Genomic DNA, 20,385 nt, shown 5'->3' on the forward strand with positions numbered 1-20,385 from the left:
TTTGGGCTACCCCCTTTGAGTCGATTATCAGAATCATCAGTGAGGGACCCCAAGCAGTCATTTTTGATCCAAATTTAACTGCAGAGTAAGCGCTCCAAACTTTGACACTGCTCTCTGGTACAGGCAGCTGCAGACTGAGACCCAGGGAGAGTCTGAACCCCTTTTTATACAGAGCTCCCTGAGGTTTTCCAAAATAAAAATTCCTCCATGCTGACACTTTGCACTTTTTAATTAATTACTTTTATCGACGGTTAGCAAAATAAAATGCTGATACAGATAATCTGCAAAATGCCACATTTAAAGAATTTTTTAAGCCATTGTCCTCCTACTTTAAGCTAATTGCTAACTGTTGCTAGCTGTTGTTTAATATGGGTATTGAAAAGCCAAATCTGACTTGACTGACATAATTTGCAGTCGGGTATAGACCTAGAACTGATGCTACATTCAGTTTCTTCATAGAAATCATAATATCGCAACCAGCTAATGATACGAGCCGATTGTTTAAGGGACCTTTGAGCTCAGTTGTCAGTGTACAATATCTAAATTAACTCTTGTTTGAGGTCATTTTCTCTTGCTCTTGGGGACCAAGAGGGTGTCATTGTCATCATCTGATTGCAAACCATTTTTAAAATTAAACTTTTGAAATGTACATAAGATAAAATGTTCATTCCCGGAGAGGGAGTTAACACACACCCTGTGTTTCTCCCGATTTATGTCAGATAAGATTAATTATATCTTGTACGAGACCAAACAGCAGGTTTTCATTCTGCAGAGCTTTGTGTTTCGTGCTCAGACAAATTAGATGAAGGATGATGTGTGGATGGGATCTTTGCATGGAAAACTAAATCACTGTGTAAACTTTTCTTTCAAATCTCCAAGTTTTCTTTTATTTTAATATCTACCAGGTCAAAATGTGATTTATGTTCTGGTTTATTGGATCGATTTCACCTACGCCCACATGGCTTTGATCGTTAAAGCCTTCAGCTGATCCTTATATGCAAAGGGATTCCCAGAACTGACTGGTAGATGTCTATCAGTCAGTGGGAGGCTGTCTGTCTGACTGCGTGCACATTTATCTTTGTGTGTGTGTGTGTGTGTGAGGGAGACAGTGTCATGTCAGTGTTGGGTCGTGGGGATGTGAGCCACTCAGTGAGGCTTTGTGGTGGCGCTCCAGTGAGGTGAAATTGAGTTTGGCCTGTCTGCAGAGCTAATCATCTCTGTCTGGCCTGAAACCCGGCCATGCACAGACATGAAAGACGACTGATACTGTTACAGACCGTGGCGGGAAGTTGCCACCAACCAGTGCTCAAACGCTGACATTGGTGATGGGTGTTTGGGTGCTGCAGTGGAAGCCTCCACCAGACAGCCAGTTATCATTTATCGTTTGTAGCTGCTGGTATCATTCTTTCTACTATTCCAGGATTATCTGAAATTTTTCTGTTAATTTAACTCCCCAAAACTGAGCAAATAAGTCAGATTTCTTTCAAAAATATCAGGAGAAGGCAATGAGCAACTTCAGAAGTCATAGCCCATAGTCATAGTAAAAAAGTTAAAGAAATGTCACCTGAAAAAGGAAAACAAAATGACCTTGATTCATTCTTCTCAATTTTTTAAAATGTTATTTTTTTAATATTTCTTTCCTCTTTTTTTAATTTCTAGGTCATTTTCTTGTCACTTGTTACTAATTTCTTGCAGTTTGTGGGATGTTTCTTGTATCTTGTCTTTCTTTGTCTTGGCCTTTGTTATCCATGTTTTTGAAAAACCAATACTGATCCAGGTTTCAAGGTGTGAGTATATTTGGCCATTTAACACAGTTATTAAGTTTTAAGTTTACATCACTTACAATAAAATCATTGGCACTTAATATAACCTTTTATTAAATCTTCAGGAAAAAATTACTAACAGATTGAAAGATCCAGTGTGTACGATGTTTTGGCATCAAGTGGTGAGACTGCAGAACTGAAACTTCTCCTGTGTGCCAAGCATGAAAGCAGAATTATGTTGGCCGACACAAACGGCCCTCGCTGGAGCTAATGTGTAGTTTGTCTGTTCTGGGCTACTGTAGAAATACCATGTTGGACTCTGCACCATTGGTAGAAAGAGATCTTTGTACATGTACATTCATTCTGAATTGGATATCTGCAACATCAAAAGTTACAGGAGCAACAAAGACGATGTTGTGGAGTTAGCAAAAAACACTTTTTTTTTTCCACAGGCGAACAGGTTCATGGGTCATCGGTGATAGTACCCTGATTGGGTATGAAAGGGCATCCTCAAAAGGCGCCTCACCACATTATGGACTGACACAAAGTGGAAAAGTGGGCTGTGGTCTGACTAGTCCACATTTCAATTATGTAACGGAATTATGGACACTGTGGCCATCCTGACTGTTACCAGCTCAAACTTCAAAGCCAGAATCTGTGATGGTATTGGAATGTTTTACTGCACATGGCAACATGGGAAGGCACCATGAATGCTAAAAGGTACATGCAGGTTTTGGAGTAACATATTGCCATCCAGATGATGTCTTTTTTAGGGACATCCCTGCTTATTCCAGCAAGACAACACCAACACTGTGGCTTTGTAGTAAATGAGTGGAGCTACTAGACTGACCTGCCTGCAGTCCAGACCTGACTCCCAGTGAACATGTGTGGTACATTATGAGGCGCAAAATATAACAACAGAGACCTTTGGCTGTTAGGGAACCGTTAGGAAGATGTATACTGAGCAAAATCAGGAAAGAATACCACTTTCACAACTTGAACGAGTCCTCTGTTCCCAAACACTTACTGAGAGTTGTTAAAAAGAACAGTGATGGTTTGAAATATGTTGCAGGCATCCATTTCAGAATTGCTGTATATTTCCAAAAAAATAAACACTACTTTGAGCGATACATTTTTTGTCTTTGTACTGTATTTAACTGCATATTGGTCAAAAAGGATTTGCATATCTTTGCATTCTACTTTAATTTACATTTTACACAGCGTCCCAACATTTTTGGAATTGAGGTTGTGGATATAAATGGTTCATCAAGGTTAACAATGAGGTGATTCTTACTGTATTTTTCGGACTATAAGGCACACCGGACTATAAGGCGCACCAGATTATAAGGCGCAATATCAATGAACGGGTCTATTTTCATACATAAGGTGCACCGGATTATAAGGCGCATTAAGCGAAAGAAAACAGTCAGATAAGTCAAACTTTATTCAACTCATTCACAATAACTGTCAACATTGTTCAGTTGTAACACATAACATACAAAACAATACACTCACCTTTTCAGTTCATTCCTCTTCTACATCTACAAATCCATCAAATTCTTCATCTTCAGTGTCTGAGTTTAACAGTTGGGCGATTTCGGCATCGAGTGTGCCCGGATCCCTTTGGTCATTATCTGAGTCAGTCTCGTTGCTGTTACTTAGCTGTTCAGTGATGATTCCAGCCTTCGTGAAAGCTCGGACGACACTTGAGACTGATACCTTAGCCCAGGCATCTACAATCCATTGGCAGATAGTGGCGTAACTCGCCCGGCGTTGCCTCCCTGTCTTGGTGCATGTGTGTTCGTGTTTGTGTTCGTGTGTCTTCTGTCATCCAATGCTCTCACATTGAACGACCTGTTGACACCAATATCTAGCGGTTGGAGATTTTTGGTTAATCCACCCGGAATGATGGCAAGCGAATTAGTTTGCTTCACTTAGGTTTTGACAGTATCAGTGAGATGGGCGTGCATGGAGTCGCAGATCAATATGGACGGAGATTTGTGGAAAAAGCCATCCAGTCTCTTGACATAAACTTCTCTCAGCCACTCACTCATCTTCTCCTCGTCCATCCAGCCCTTTGAGTTAGCCTTGATGATGACGCCGGCCGGAAACTTTTCTTTTGGCAAAGTCTTCCTCTTGAAAATGACCATGGGTGCTAGTTTCTGGCCATTAGCCTGGCAACCGAGAACTACAGTGAAGGATGACTTCTCGTTCCCTGTGGTTCGTATAGATACCGTACTGGTCCCTATTTTCTCGACAGTACGGTTCACGGGATGTCAAATGTGAGGGGGACCTCGTCCATGTTGGTGATGTGTTCTGGCCGGATCATTTTTCAGTGATCTTGTTCTTGCAGTAGGTGCGGAAAATGGCCAGCTTTTCTTCGTAATCCTTTGGCAGTTGCTGCGAGATGGTAGTTCTTGTGCGGATGGAGAGATTACGCCTTTTTATAAAACGAAAGCACCACCTCCTTGAAAATCGTTGCTCTTCATGTCACATGCTACCGCTGTTGCCTTGAGTCGAATAGAGACTGTAGAGATGCTTCTACCTGCTGTTCTCTGTTCAATAACCCACTGTTCAATTTTGTCCTCTAACTGTGGCCATCTCGCTTTGTTCCCTCGGAAATACTGTTTGGTCTTCCTTACTTGGCGCAGGTCCTCTTCTTGCTTCCTCCACTTCTGTACCATTGATTCATTAATGTTGCATTCTCTCGCAGCTGCTCTATTCCCATGTTCTACTGTGTGACTGAGTTTGAAATCCGTTTCGTAAGCATGTCTCTTAAGCACAACCAGAATTAATACATAAGGCGCACCGGATTATAAGGCGCACTGCCGATTTTTGAGAAAATTAAAGGATTTTAAGTGCTTCTTATAATCCGAAAAATATGGTATTTACAGGTGATCATATACTAATGAAAACATAGCTATTAATATTTTATTCCATTCTTGCCTGTAGATACCCCTAAATCCCGCAGACTGGACCTGTAAGAGGAGACCGTACAGGTGAAAGTAATAACTTTTAACTAATAGATATCATCGTGAAACTTCCCCAGTGGATTACTTACATTAAGACTATTTTTGTTCAAGTTTTCTGAAATGTTATGTTTTAATAAGCAAATTATGCATTGTCTTATTAAATATATGCTTATTGCATACATATCCAGAACAGAAGTCTGAACATTGGATGAAGCTAGATTCAAAATCTTTAGTTTTTAACTCAATGAGATATTAGAGGGGTTTTTTTTGGGATATCTCTTTTTATTACTCCATAAATCATAAAATACTGTCAACGGCCATAATAAAATCAATAGATGGTTGGCTGATTAATCTTTCTGACCAATTAATTGCCTCAGAGACAGACCGACGCCTCTCTCCCAAACTCAGATCAAGTGTTAAAACAGGGCAGCACTGATCAAATATTAACCAAGATTCTGTTTTTGTATTGCATATTTCTCACCTAAAATGTCTTCAGAAGCAGATTTTATTACACTGTTTGGCTGTAATATGAAAATTTGTGAACAGGAAGTGGGTGACATGCTGAACTCAAATGGTAAAACTTCTGTTACTGAGTTGCATATATCACCTCAAATATTTCCAGAAACATTTTTTAGAAAAAATTGTTTGTCACCAGCCATCTAGCATTATGTTATCGAACAGGCAGCTCGTACATCACTCACTGCAGTGTATATTAGTCCAGTGGAGCGCAGTGCATTCTCGTAGTTGTAGGTTTTCTTTACCTCTTAAGCAAAAGTGAATGCCACAGTCGATTTTTGCTGTTGTCTCTTTCAGTCATAACGTTTGTGTTTCTACTGCATACACAGCACAGTTTTATTAAAAAGACCAGCACTCTTCAAGGCATATAATTTATACATTAAAATGAAAGGATTCCCCTGCCCCCTCCACCCTGAAATAATCACGACAGCTTTTACAATCAGTGGGTGGTATTCCTGTGGTAGAGGTCTGCTCTAGCTTAAACAACCAGATCACTTGTGTGTGTGTGTGTGTGCCTGTGCCTGTGTGCGCCCGTGTTAGCTTGTATGATAGGTTTAGGGGCCCATAAACCTCCTTGTCAAGTGGGCCTGACCCTGCTGCAGATTGCTGTGTTTGACCTCTGACCCCATACATACTGTCTTTGTGTGTGTATGTCTTTGTTTATAGGCATGCAGGTGTCTGTCCATGACCCCTCAATCCAATATGCTGTGGCTCCAAGCCCTCTTTAGGTGTGTGTGTGTGTGTGTGTGTGTGTGTGTGTGTGTGTGTGTGTGTGTAGGGGACAAATAACCTTGTACATTTCTACCCCCACCCTCCTCTGGTGGACAGAAAAAGAAAGAGTTGGGGGAGGAGGACAGAGCGACAAGATGAGTTAAATTTCATCATGTAAATATAAAACATGGCTAACCCTTTGATACCTGAAGCGACATCACTGTTCTTGGGCTGCTTTCAGACGCCAAGTATTTAAACCTTTGCATGTTGAGCAAATTAGTTTGATTTATTTCAATAACATGGGAACAAGGCAAGGAGCAACTTGGTGAAAAATGTTCCAAGAATTGCAAGAAGTCAGTAGATTTAGAAAAAAGAAAAGAAAAAAAGGTAGAGAAAATGTCAAGGGAAAAAAATGTCTAGGAAAAAAATATCAAGGGAAAAATGTCTAGGTATAGATAAGAAAAACTAGCGGAAAAATATATTTATAATGATCACAATTACATAATTTATTAATAATAATATTTCTAATTATGTCACAGAGTTCTAATATTTTTTAAGATTTTTTTCTTGTTTGCTTCTTTTTTTAACTTATTTTGAGGTGATTTGTATTTTTACAGATTTTCTTGCAAATTCTTGGGTCTTCTTTTCATTGTTCATTACCTTCCTCTGGAGTATTAAAAAAAAATCAAGTCAGTTTGTTTAGGTTTCAGTGGGTTAAAGGTTGAGGCCTTTCATGACCTTGAAACGAAATTATTATAATTTTCAAGCATTTTTATCTCAGTTGCTTTTTTTAAAACTGATTTTCATGTAATTTTCTTGTATTTTGACAAAGTTCTTGCTCATCTTTTGGTCATCTCTTCTTTGAGGTTTATTGCCTTTCTACAATGTGTTTTGAAAAAAAAAATCAAGCCAATTTTTTCAAGTTTCAAAGGGTTAAAGGCTAAGGGCTTTAATGACCTTAAGGGCAGAGACAATCTCTAGAAAGTCAAGGAACAAGTACACTAAGAAACAGAACTAGAAGACAGTAGAAAGCGAAAGGAGAATAAACAGAAGGAAAGTGAGTTTGTTATCTCTCCCTATACACACATGCGCACACACACCACATGCATGTACTCAGTCAGAGTGCAGTGTATTACTGCTTCTCAGATTGCTGCAAAACTGCAGAGACCGGAGGAAAAGTCGAGCAGAAAGTAAAAAAACTGCTAGAGCTGGTTGTTATAGTTTACATTTTGTCTTCCTCTTTTGAGAATGTGTGTGTGTGCGTGCAGCTCATAGTTCTCATGCACACTGTATTAGGGGCCAGCTGGGCTGGCCTGCGCGCTACACATGAGCCTGATTATGACTCAGTATTGCATTACTGACATTCCTCCATAGCTCTTTTTCTCTCCCCTCTCCCACCCACCCTCCCTTCTGTTTCTTTATCTCCCTCCCTCCCTCTCTCTCTCTCTCTCTCTCTCTCTCTCTCTCTCTCTCTCTCTCTCTCTCTCTCGCTCTCTCGGCCGGGTAGATTTGCTGAGCAACCCCCCCCCACCCCACACTCCCTCTCTCCCTCCCTCCTACCCCTCCTTTGACCCCCTCAGCAAAGCCCAAATGCCCGACACGTGATCCCTACAGCTTCAGATCAAATCACCCCACCGCTTTCTTTCAACTGCCTCCTTTGCAAAACCTTGAAGCCGTCAGTGTGCGTTACACATGTTGCTCTGGTCCTGACACTCTCGCATAGTATTTCACACACAGCTGAGGAGAAGGAGGAGGAAGAGGAAGAGGAGGAGGATAAAAGGGAGGGGGTAGAAATTAAAACCGTCAGGCGGCTCAAAGAAAATGTCAATGGATGCATAAGAATAAGGGACATGTGTCTGTGTGTGTGTGTCTGTGTCTGTGTGTGTGTGTGTGTGTGTGTGTGTGTGTGTGTGTAGTTTTGGGGGGGCGTGTTTTCAGGAGAAGAGGCTGTTACTTTTGGTGCGGCGCCGGCAGTAAAAGGAGCTGACGACAATCTTTTTTCTTTTTTTTTTCGGGCAGGGATGAGGGGATTTGAACGCGGCCCTGGAGATAAGAGTGTAGAGTACGTGACAGGTAGCAGCTCACCATTTAAAAATCCCACACTGGGTTAATCCAGTGTGAGGAGGAGGGGGAGGAGAGGAGGGAGGGAGGAAAGGAGAGGAGCAGAGCAGCGGCTCATACCACTCCTCGCAGCTCAGCCTTTATGCTGCCCAGCACAAGAAGAAGGGGCAGGCTGTCTCTCTCTCTCTCTCTCTCTCTTTCCCTCTCTCTTTCTCTCTCTCGTGTTCTGTCTCTCTTTCACCCTCGTCCTTCCTCTGTCACTTCCTCCCTCCTCCCCCCTCTTCCCTCTTACCTCTCTTGCATTCTCCTTGCCAATCTGTCCCTCCCCTCTCTCTTCCTGACTTCCTTCCCTCCCTCTCCTCCTCCTCCTCCTCCCCTCCCTCTCTCTCCCTCTCTCTCCCTCTGTCTCTCTGTGTCACTGGAGAGCGTCTCAGTGTGAAAATGCCATCCTGCTCTCCAGACTGTTGCCTCTTCCAGGCTGTGGAGGTAAGAGACTTGTGTGTGCGTTCCTTTCTATTCTGGATGTCCATCGGTAGCTTTGTTTGTGTGTGTGTGCGTGGTTATCAGTTTGCAGCGATGAGGACATGTACATTTTTCCCCCCTTCAGTGTTTCTAAAACTTTTCTCAAACAAAACTCATGCATCATGAAATTGCTTTTTTCCTTTCGGGGGTGTGGGGGGTGAGAGGAAGAAGGCTGTGCAGGGCCGGAGAGTGCTGTGACGTTGTTTCTGGGTGCGTTCGAAGTCTCTCCTCGCGTGCTAGTGTTTTGTGTCATTTCTAGGCCACCGTTGCTGTCGGTTTTTTGGGTATTTTGTATGTTTCCACAGCGCGGTGCCATTGTTCGACTTAATTTTCCGTACCCCCCAACCCTCTCTTCCCTCCGGCCCTCGCCCATCACTAGCTTTGTGTCTTGTTTCATGTAATTTTCAACAGTTGTTCCCCGCTGGTTTTGTATGACGTGCATGGCAGCAGAATCTCTGCCGTGGACAGAAGATGTTAAGTGTGTGGGTGTGTGAGGAATCACATACAAACAGACACACACACGACTTTTTCTGATATACTGAAGATAATCTGAGTCGCCTTTGTGGTTTGCACCTCCCCATGTACATTTGTGTTTTGTGCTGCATGTGGGAGCGAGCTGTGTGTGTGTGTGTGTGTGTGTGTGTGTGTGTGTGTGTGTGTGTGTGTGTGTGCTCATACAGTGGTGTGAAGCAGCTGGTTGGTCTGTGGTTATCTGTGTAGCAAACACACTCAGAGAAGACAAAATTACACCCACTTTAAATGTCGCTTTGGGCACTTTGCTGAAATGGTTCAAAATGGCGCAACAACGGGAGGTACTTGGGCTTTGAACTGTGCCCGCTTGCTGCTCCCAGCGGTGACATTTTTAAGAATAAAATTCAACACATGTACAGACACAGCGTTATTTCCCTGTCCCAGTGTGAATATATGGTTTTCCTACTTGTCCGACCGTGGATGTTATTACATGTGACAGAAAATATTGTGGTTTGTGCGTAAGCAGGTTCACACGCGGATTCGCGGATGTGCGTGTGAGCAAGTTTGGTTGAACTGCGGACAAAAGGGTTGAACTGAGAGCTCGGGGGCCGGCCGACCTTTCCTGGACGTCACCCTCCTTTTTTTTTAAGTGGTTCTCCTGTTGGAGTGATAGAATAAACGGGACCTTTAAGAGTGGACTTGACAAGTCACCTGGTTATGGAGGTAAATTTTGCCTCTTATTACATTCTCCTTTTTTTACAGTGAAATTCGAAAATGGCTCAGGGCGCATCACGATATCTGACAGTTGTTAGAACTCTCCAGGCTGTCAAAACACAACCTTCACTGCCCTTATTTACATCTTGTGGTTGTTGTCCCCATGTGTTTCCAGATAGTGAAGGTGTGGAGCGAGGATGGGGCCAGTAAAGTGGTGGAGATCCCGGCAGACATGACGGCCAGAGATGTGTGTCAGCTCCTGGTCTACAAGAGTCACTGTGTGGACGACAGCGCCTGGACGCTGGTGGAGCACCACCCCATCCTCGGCCTTGGTAAGGATATGTGTTTATGTATACTGAACAATATGGTGAGTGTGTGTGTGCAGCTAAGCATGGATTTCGCACGCTCTTATGTCTCGCACGCTCTTCTTGCGCTTTTTGGCAGGAACGGACATAGATGCTCTGTGCATCTCTGTATCTGCATTGGTTATATGCAATGATGGAACAGTTTATGAAAAGTTGGTTAAACAGTAGTCTGACTTCCAGTCAAGTTAATCTCTACTAATATAAGCCAAAATCTGTGACATAATCAGTTCTGTATTCCAAAAAGCCTTCTGCAAACTGTAATCAGGGTTCATACACATTTTAACAACACATTTCTGTGACTTTTCTATGGCTTTGAGGCCTTAAACGACTTAAATTCTCTGAAACCATTGATACTCATTATTGGTCCTTTTTCATTTTCCTTTTATAATAGCTTTTTAAAATTATATATATTAAAAAAAGAATTCAGAGCAAGATCCGAACTGAATATTTAAATATAACTTAGTGACTGTTTGTTATTTTTGAGAAGGGAGGGGGTGATGCAAAAAAAGGTAGGCATGTCAAATAATTTTTGTAAGCACTGGGGAGGGACTTATGTTTTATATTTTGGCTTTTGGGGTAGGGCCCACAACTTTAAATGGCTGCTTTTTGTATTAATATTACCACTAATTTTAGCCTTGTTTTCCTTTAATTTTCTTGGTGATTTTTAAAGAAAAATAAAACTTTTCTTAAAAAAATGACACTATCTATCACAGACAGATATTCTAAAAACAGAAATTATCATTGGATTTTCAAATTTGTCCTTAAACACAATGTTTGTGAAACAAAATTCCATGACTTTTCCAAATCTGTTAGGGCATAATTAGTTTTCAAAAGCTTTTCTGGGACTGGAAATAGCTATTTGCATATTCCATGACTTTTCCAGGTTTCATGTTTGAGGAAGATTTACATCAGCCTTGAAAAAGTGTCTAGAAGCCAATCTGCATCTGGGACATCCCTGTATGTTAGACTGTAGAGGGGTTTAGGGGTATACGTCTTCTCTGCAGGTGTGTTTCAGTCTGGCGTGTGCGTGTGTGTGTGTCTATACCTCTTTTGTGTGTCTCTGCGTGGTTGGGGATAGTCTCTTGTGTGTACCCTCAGTGTGTATGTTCGCTTGAGCATGGCATGAGTGCTTGTATGCCTTCTATACAGCTCGGGGAGGGAGGTGTGTTGGCCATAGGATTAAGCATTTTCCATGTTCTGCTCACATGCCTGTTCCCTCCCAATAATTCGGGGGGGGGGTCGAAAAACAGTCATACTGCACTTCTTTACTTTTGCCATGTCTCTGAGGCTTTATTTATTTCTTAATTAATTTCTCCTCTGGCTCTGTCTTTGTCCTCAGTGAGGCTTTCCTACTCCCGAGTGGTATTTTTAGAGTCAAAGGATGGCTTTGTGCTTTGCTGCTTGATCTGCGTTTCTGGAAAAAAGTGCACTGGAGAGATGGAATGTGAGGTGAGGAGAGGGAGGGAGGGAAAAAGAGAGAGAGAGAGAGAGAGAGGGAGATGAAGTGAGAGAGACAGAGAGGGAGAGGTGGTGTGGGGGGTATGGAGAGGCCCGGTCCAAAGCGTCATACCAGAGCTGCAAGGAGCCAATCACATTTCTCCGTCGGACGAGCCCCTAGCCTTCCCGGCCAATCAATCTTTCCTTAACCCTCCACAGGAAATTCCCCTGCTTGCAGCCAGAGCGCGCACACATACACACACAAAAAGAACTTAGACATTTCCACCCGAAACTGCAGCCAGGATACTTTTTTAGAAAGAAATGTGACTATGGATGCACCAACATTTATGTATGGGTGTGTTTGTGTTTGTTTCTGCGTGTGTTTTGTCTCAGAAAAGGAGGACTGTGAGTTAATCTGGAAGGGAGAATTTGTGTAAAATCCTGGTTGCTATAATTTTTGTGTGTGTGTGTGTGTGTGTGTGTGTGTGTGTGTCCATGCAAAACTGGAACATCCTGTCACTATCTATTTCCAAGCAGCCTCACTCTGAGATCATGTGCCTTGAACATGACACACACACACACACACCGGTAGAGAAAGTCATTGTGCTTGTGTGGTGCCTGGTGAGCAGGTTAGGTCTGTGTGAGCTCTTAATGTCTGGTTGTGTGCTTGTCTGTGGCTTGTACTTTGCTTATGGCTTCACTGCTCTGAGCAATCAGCCTAAATACATGACATCATCTTCCTGCAATGCCCTCACCACCACCACCTCCTCCCCCTCCTCCTCCTCCCCCCTCTCCATCTCTTACCACTTTTCTCCACCTTCACCTCCTCCCTCCCTGCCTAACAGTGCCTTTTGTTTTCACAGCCCCTCCTCGCTTTAACCTCTTACTCCCTTGCTCGTCTCTTAGTAACAGGCGATTTTTTTTCTTGCTGTGTCATTGTATACAGTAACTGCGGATGTGTTCATACAACACGTGCTTTACAAGTCAAGCAGGGCTGATTATAACTGGTACTATGAATTACCATCATGGAGAGTTATGACACTTAATGGGATAGTTTGGATTTTCGAAGTGGGGTTTTTTGGCGTGCTTATTCATAGAGAGTGTATCACATACAGTAGATGTCAGTCAGCACGCCCCCAGTTTGCTCAAGCAGGCTGGAGTCTGACATAGAAGCTTAGCAATATTGCTGTAGATGGAGGCCTGAAACTAAACATATTTTAGCCACCTACAAAAAGACCCACCAAATAAAAAAAATCAACATTAGTTGAGTGTTCACTATATTGCAACTTTTTGTCACTGCTTTATCTTGCCATGAGACAGCCCATTTCAATGAGGAAACCATTAACGGGTTCAGTTCACATCTATACTCTTGACAAAGACTCCAACACAGGAGCTGCTGTTCTGCTTTAATCAGTTAACCCTTTCAAACTTGAATAAAAATGGTTTAATTTCTGTCAGAAACATGGGGAAAAGGGCAATGAGCAACTTAACAAATGAACCCCAAATTAGCAAGAAATTAATAAAAAGTAGAAGAAAATTAGCACAAAAAGGAAAGTAAAAAATCAGAAATAGCAGCGTAAAGACTTTCAAAAGGGGGCTAAAAAATAATATTAATTCTATAACATATTTTTAAATAGGCCTATATAATTATTACAATCATCTAGCTTTCTGGACATTTTTCCCAAGCTTTTCAAAAAATAATTTTCTAAATCTACTAATTTCTTGCAATTTGCAGAACATTCCTTGCCAAGTTACTTATTGCCTTTAAAAAAAAAAAAAAAACATAAAGAAAATTAGTCAGAAAATATGCTTGAAATGTGCTTTGTAACATATTTCAAAAATGTTATTTTGATACATTTTACCAAGCATGTTTCCTTGAAATTTTCCCTTGATGTTTAACTATACATTTCTAAATCTACTAATTTCTTGCATTTTCTGAAACATTTATCACCAAGTGGCTCATCCGCATTCCCCCATGTTTACAAAAGAAATTAAACCAAAAGACTTCAAAGGTTTAAATACTTGTGAAAGGCATTGGAACATAGCACAAAAACAATGCTGTCCCAGATTTCACAGGGTTATTTCATTTTGTGTGACTTTGTTAAATCAGAATTAACACTAATAAATGCCAAAGCCACACAAAAACACAAATGACTAACTGATCAAGACAGCAGGAGACCAGCAGCTCCTGTGTTCAGAGATGTAAAATTACTGTTTATCTCAATGGAGTCTGACTTCAAAGTGATAAAACTGCTTCATTCTGCTGTTGGAAATCACTGTCTGACATTAAGGTGAAGCAGTGAAATATTCTAAATTCTAAATGGGTCGGGCATTAAAAAAATATAAGCACTGAGAAGGGCCCTGTGTTTTTAATTTGGCTTAGGTGAGGAACATACTTGAAAATGTAGTATGTTATATTTATTTTAAATAAAAAAGTCACGTTCAAGCCACCCCCTCCTCTGATAAAGTACAGTCCCACAACACGAGCACGGAAGCTGAGCAACGTACTTCACATATTTTAGCCACCTAAAAAAAATCATTATCAGTGTTCACTATATTTGAGTATTTGCTCCTCTATTCCTTCAACAACAGCCAACAGAGGCAGCAGTAGAGCAGCAGCACCATTGTTCAGTGGAGTAAAATGACTGTTTTTCTCAGTGGAGTCTGGTGTTCTTGATATAATTATTTCAAATCTCTATTAGTAAGGGCTGTTTCACAGCAAGGTATGCAGTGAAAATATTTCTAAATATAGCATAGGCTACATTTAAACTTATACTGACTTTTTTAGGTGGCACAAAACTAATCCTTGAAGGCAGAGTTTGATAAATGGGATTATACGTATGTACGTGACGCAGCGTCAGTTATTGTAAATAAAAAGCAATAATTGTAATTTTGTCAATAGCACATACTGTATAAATAATATAGGCTTATAGCAACTAGCTGAAAGAGGGCATAGCTCCAGCTGCCGTGGAGGACTTGGACATAATTTTTTCAATAAATGGATTTTCCCCTGGTGCTTGTATACTGGAACAAGGACAGTAGTCCAATTAAATGTCCTAATCGAGCTATAACTGTAGCTTGACTAAACTGTGCATGTAAATGTACTGATGTACTGACTGACTATGGATAAGTAACCCATGCAACCTGACCTCCAAAAATCTTTAAGGGTAGTAAACTCTGTTTTCTCAGTGTGGAACACTCATTCTTTCCAATTTATACACTGAGTTTCCACTGAAAAATACCCAGATTTTGTTTAAAAAAGTTATACTTTACAGGTGTTTCTTATTGTTCTAGAAACTCAAAAAAAACTTGTTGTGTTTGCTGCTGCTAGAGGACACTGTTAAAAACATTTTACTGTAAGGGCACAAGGGCACCACTGAATATGCTTTCAATATTCAAAAGAGAAGAGAAACATGAAGAGGGAGAGAGTGGCTTTAAATAAAATAAAAGAACAATGAAGAGTGAAATTATAGTTACTGTCAGTCATATTAAATATTAAAATTGTTTGGAAAAACAAAACGAGTAGGTGCTAAAGCAGTTTTCACTGATTTTAAAATCAGTTTGCCTCTAGTTTCATCCCTGAGGACAACATAACACCTCTGAGGTGACCAAAGCTTTCTGTCTGTCTTTCTGTGTCCTCATACAGAGCGATGCCTGGAGGACCACGAGCTGGTGGTTCAGGTTCAAGCCTCCATGAGCAGCGACAGTAAATTCCTCTTCAGGAAGAACTATGCCAAATATGAATTCTTCAGGAGCCCCCTGGTGAGTGTCTTGCATCCCGAAAGAGTCATTTCTGGGACTCCCTTGGTTTAGCATGCACACACACACACACACACACACACACACACACACACACACACACACACACACACACACACACACACACACACACACACAGAGCTGGGGTTCAGCTGATTTTCCAGCCTTGATATTTTTGGATTGGAGCTGCTGATAGCTAACATTTCATGCTAACATTCCAAACCTTTATATTTGGTTGCTTTGAGCCAAAAGTTACACAAACTGCTTAGTGTTTTCTAAGTAGTATTTATTCTAAGTGGCCAGGTAAACCCTCTGTAGCACTGAAAAAATCCCTTTTCACTCATAATCTTCATTTGCCACTTTAACACAGAGGTGGCGCTAAGGGCCACAACAAAGTCCCCCCTTTATACCGCCCCTGCACTTTTATACAGGACCAAACAACAGCAGCATCATTCTACTCCTGTGTGTGGTTATACACTCGCAGCATCCTGCATTTACAGGAGGCATGACGGGCTTGATGTTTAACACACTAGTGTCTGTCTGTAGTGTGACAGAAAATACATGTTGTAGCACTTTATAAAGAAACAAAAACAACAATGTCACTTTCACTTCGACATGTCAAAATTGTATGTGGGTTTTAGGACTCATTACTGGGGACAAATTTGCAAGTCTTAGAATGGTGAAAGAATGACTCAAATTAACTATATATTTAAAACTATATAGTGATCTGTTAATGTATATGTGTGGTTTTAAAGAAGCTTTTTGTAGAGCCACTGTGGAAAACTAAGTGGAAAACACCGTCAGACACAGACACACAGTCACATTCAGTAGTTCAGTGAGAGTCACAACTAGATGAATAATGTAAATAATATTCTGTCTCAGATTTTCTGCATCACAGATAAACTAAAGGGTGCTGTGAGGGAAAAAAAGCTTGCAATGCATTGAGCAATATTGTAACTGCATAGCTTGGTTAGGAGGCATTCAAGTAACATTACTGCTCCACAAGTTGTATCAAGTGTATTTATAATGTTTTCGGCTCATATGCTGACTGATTATAGAGTGATGCCCCCTCAAAGAAGATGTGAAAGACGCTTTTCAGATGATTTCAAGCCGAAAACTAAGAACATAACCTCCTCCCAACCAGGTTCAGTTTGCCACATAAGTTACCATAGTGATCTTGCCAGGTTTAAAGAGAGACACCTTCATAGTACAGGAAACTTGGCTTTAGACTCAACAGACTAATATCGCCACTGTTATCGCTTTGAGGTATACCCCCCAGGTCCTTCAAAATAAAAGCACCATTGGTGATAAATAGATATCGTGTATCGCGATATAGCTTGAAAATATCATATTTTCAAGCTATATTGCCCAGCCCTATTGTGTCGTACTGTAAATTGACCTCAATTCTTCAATTTATCCCCTCTCATATATCAGTCTACCAAAATACACAAGGCTCTCTATGTGTCATCTCTGAATATAAACATGTTTGGCGGGTTTATCCTTTTCTGTCTTCTTCCAACTTTACTTTTGCATTCATTTCAAGTCTGTTTGGATGAGAGCGTGAGCCCAAATATAAGAGCTGCCCATCACTTTAAGGACACAGAGCTGCCTCTGACAGCCAGCGAGTCAGCGTTAGCCGGTGTGCGTGGCATCTTTTGCTGATGTGGACTCAGCATGGGGCTCTGCTGTTGCGTGCTGGCTGGGGATACGGTGACATTATTGCTGTGGTGATTTAGGTGTGTGTCAGAGCCAGCAGGTGACCTCAGCTCTGTGGTAATGAGCACAGTAAAACACCAGAGTGCTGGCCGCGGCCTGTCAATCACGCTAAGAGTAGCGCTGCTGCTGGCTAAAGGGGATTACATCAGCGGGTGAGATCATACTGCATCTACTCCCAGGCTGGAGTGCCATGTCTCTCTCCCTCTCTTTATCTACCTCTCTCGCCCCCACCGCTTTGTCTCTTAGTCCTTGTGCTCCTCTGACACACACATGCACACGCACACACACAGACACGCTGAGACGTATTCTGCATAGAGAAACACTACCCCACTTGGAGCTTGCATATGCACTAAGTAGTTTCTAGTGCCTCTCTCTCTCTCTCTCTCTCTCTCTCTATCTATCTATCTCTATCTCTATCTATCTCTAACACACACACACACACACATACACACACACACTTATTGTCTCTCTCTGTGTTTTTCCATCCAGAACTTTTTTCCAGAGCAGATGGTAGCTTGGTGTCAGGAGTCTGATGGCTCCATCCCTCAGTCACAGCTCTTACAGGTGAGGCAATAACTCAGCAAAGGGTCACACACATCTCAGTTGGCACACTTGTAAGGAACTGAGCCATTATTTTACCTTTCGAAACCTGGCTTGATTTCTTTCAAAAACATGGCAATGAGCAAAGAAAAAAGAAATGAGCCAAAAATGTTCAAGAAATTAGTGAAAAGCACACGAAAAATACCTGGAAATGATATATTTTTTAAAGAAAGTAAAATAACAAACACAAAAACAAATGACCTTTAAAAAATGCCTAAAATTCTACTAATTTTGTAATATCATTTTAATGTATAATTTTGATAATTTTGAATATAATTTTTCTCTAGCTTTTTTCATTTTTTAACAGGGCATTTTTGTCTAACTTTTTAAAAAGAAATCTACTAATTTCTTGCAGTTTGTGGAACATTTCTCACCAAGTTGCTTATTGCCTTTTTACCATGTTTTTCAAAGAAATCGCAACAATGTGCTCAGGTTTCAAGGGTTTAAATATTTGTGAAAAGCATCTAAAAGCAGAACAAGAAAAGTAATGTCACTCTAGGTTTTAAAGGATTAACCCTTAACTTAAACACTGAATTAGTCCTAAATCGAATTATAATCCTTAGCCTAAATCCTGACTCTTAAGTAGTCCCCCCTGAAAAAAATGAGTGAAAGCAGCAAAATGCTCTGACACTCGAGGATTTTTATCTTTGTGAAGACATCTGGCAGTCCAAAAATATGTATGCACACACACAGTTCCTGAAATCTGCTAATTACATTCACCCAGTGTTGTTACTGCCAGATTTTTTGGAATTTAGACAAGAACCTGCCGCAGGATCTCCAAACACAATCATTTTTTAATCATTTGTGGACATGCAGTTTCCAGGACAAAACACAAACATTTGTGTTTTGGTACACTGAGTTCCTGTGCAGCAGTGTTCCCAACAGATGCTGTCTGTGCATTTTTTTGCAGAACTTTCTGAACTCCAGCAGCTGTCCAGAGATCCAGGGCTATCTATATGTGAAAGAGTCCGGACGCAGGTCCTGGAAGAAACTCTACATGTTCCTGAGACGCTCCGGCCTCTACTACTCTACTAAAGGAACATCCAAGGTGATGAGTTACTGTTGAGGGACTGTATGAGGGAGACCAAATCGGTGGGGATGGTTTAGGCCTCGGTTGTCATTTTGATTAAAGTTTTTTGTAAAGTAGTTTAGCTGCTAATCTTATTTGCGCTGGTAACAGTTACAGTTTGATATATCATCTAGGAAAATCTTAATTGAACAAAAAACCTCATATCTTAATTTTGTATTTGCAAAATAAAAAAGTCTGGCAACCAGGGCTGATGATGGGCCAGGTCGTTCATAACAGCCCAGTGATGGCAGTGATGGTCGCTGGAATTGGGCCACTTTATTTGGTCCGATTCTGGGGCATCATTCATCCCAAGTCTCGGGCGACCAGATGCTGCCCGACTCATTTCTTCCACCATGACAAGTTCAGACAGATGTCGGACCAGGTCTTTGTGGCCACCTGGGTTATAATAAAGCAGTCCATAATTCTTTTCTTGGTTCTGTTGCTGACATCCCTGTCCCTCTGCCTCTCTCACAACGAAACAGGAGCCCAGACACCTGCAGCTGCTGTCAGATCTGGAGGACAGTAACATCTTCACCATCATTACTGGCAGAAAACTCCACAACGCTCCCACAGACTATCAGTTCTGCATCAAGGTAACACACACACAAACGCTGAAACCCCAGAAATTCAATTAATCCATTGCTGAGGACTGGCCCTCAGTACCCCTGGTACAAAGAATACACACATTTCACAGTTTCTATGATGAAATTGGAATTAATGGGATTTTTTTTAAAGAAAACATACCTTTGAAACCCAGTTGTGAGTTTTGAATTCAAAATACAACAACTCCCTCCCCTAAGCCAAGTCAAACACATTACTCTCTTACCAGTGTTTCAAAACATTATTTAAAGTGCCTCACCCGTTTTGCACCACCCTCTACCCTCTCATTAATAATGAACAGCACCTAATGCCACGCTCTCCCTCGCCAAAATTTAGTGCAGCTTTGGAGCGTTATTACACTCCCTTCCCAAGATAGCATGTAATGATTGGTACCAATGGATGCCTTTGGTCATCTTGTTTAATATGATATCTGTGTCTTCACTATAGCTTGGTGCAGCAGCTTTGATTTGTTAACTTTAGTCTGCCTTACTCCTCACCTCTTCAAGATGACTGTCTGTTATGTGATCGTAAAGGGATAGTTGAGTTTTTTAAAAGAAGGTTTGCATGGGGTATTTATTCATAGTCAGTGTATTATATACAGTAGATGCCGGTTTGGAGAAGCAGGCTGGAGTCAGACACAGAAGCTAAACACTGTACTACATTGTATGCGGTTCAGCAACAAGATATAGTTTAGCCACCTAAAAAAGTTCATCCACCCATCCATCCATCCATTTTCTTCCGCTTATCCGGAGTTGGGTCGCGGGGGCAGCTGCCTAAGCAGGGAAGCCCAATCTTCCCTCTCCCCGGCCACTTCGTCCAGCTCTTCCCAGGGGATCCCGAGGCGTTCCCAGGCCAGCCGAGAGACATAGTCTCTCCAGCGTGTCCTGGGTCTACCCCGGGGCCTCCTACCAGTGGGACGTGCCGTGAACACCTCACCAGGGAGGCTTCCGGGAGGCATCCTAATTAGATGCCCAAGCCACTTCATCTGGCTCTTCTCAACACGGAGGAGCAGCGGCTCTACTCCAAGCCCCACCTGGATGACCGAGTCCAACTTACTGCCGGCAATGCAGACCAAGCTCTGGCACCGGTCATACAGTGAACGGTTGGCC

The 20,385-nt window shown here is 41.6% G+C and overlaps 1 protein-coding gene across 1 annotated transcript in view; it reads left to right on the top strand.

Annotated features, from left to right (window-relative positions):
• The window catches only part of LOC121958200 (growth factor receptor-bound protein 10-like), an 81,299-nt gene that overhangs the window by 40,436 nt on the left and 20,478 nt on the right, over nucleotides 1-20,385 (top strand). Inside the window, exons 6-10 of the mRNA XM_088090326.1 lie at nucleotides 9,906-10,062; nucleotides 15,179-15,294; nucleotides 17,497-17,571; nucleotides 18,518-18,655; nucleotides 19,159-19,269. Coding sequence (XP_087946452.1) covers nucleotides 9,906-10,062; nucleotides 15,179-15,294; nucleotides 17,497-17,571; nucleotides 18,518-18,655; nucleotides 19,159-19,269 — 597 coding nt within the window. The remainder of the gene's footprint in view (nucleotides 1-9,905; nucleotides 10,063-15,178; nucleotides 15,295-17,496; nucleotides 17,572-18,517; nucleotides 18,656-19,158; nucleotides 19,270-20,385) is intronic.

Source organism: Plectropomus leopardus, chromosome 17 (assembly GCF_026936395.1).
Source record: "Plectropomus leopardus strain MGB_pleo_1.0 chromosome 17, ASM2693639v1, whole genome shotgun sequence".
Lineage (NCBI taxonomy): Eukaryota > Metazoa > Chordata > Actinopteri > Perciformes > Serranidae > Plectropomus > Plectropomus leopardus.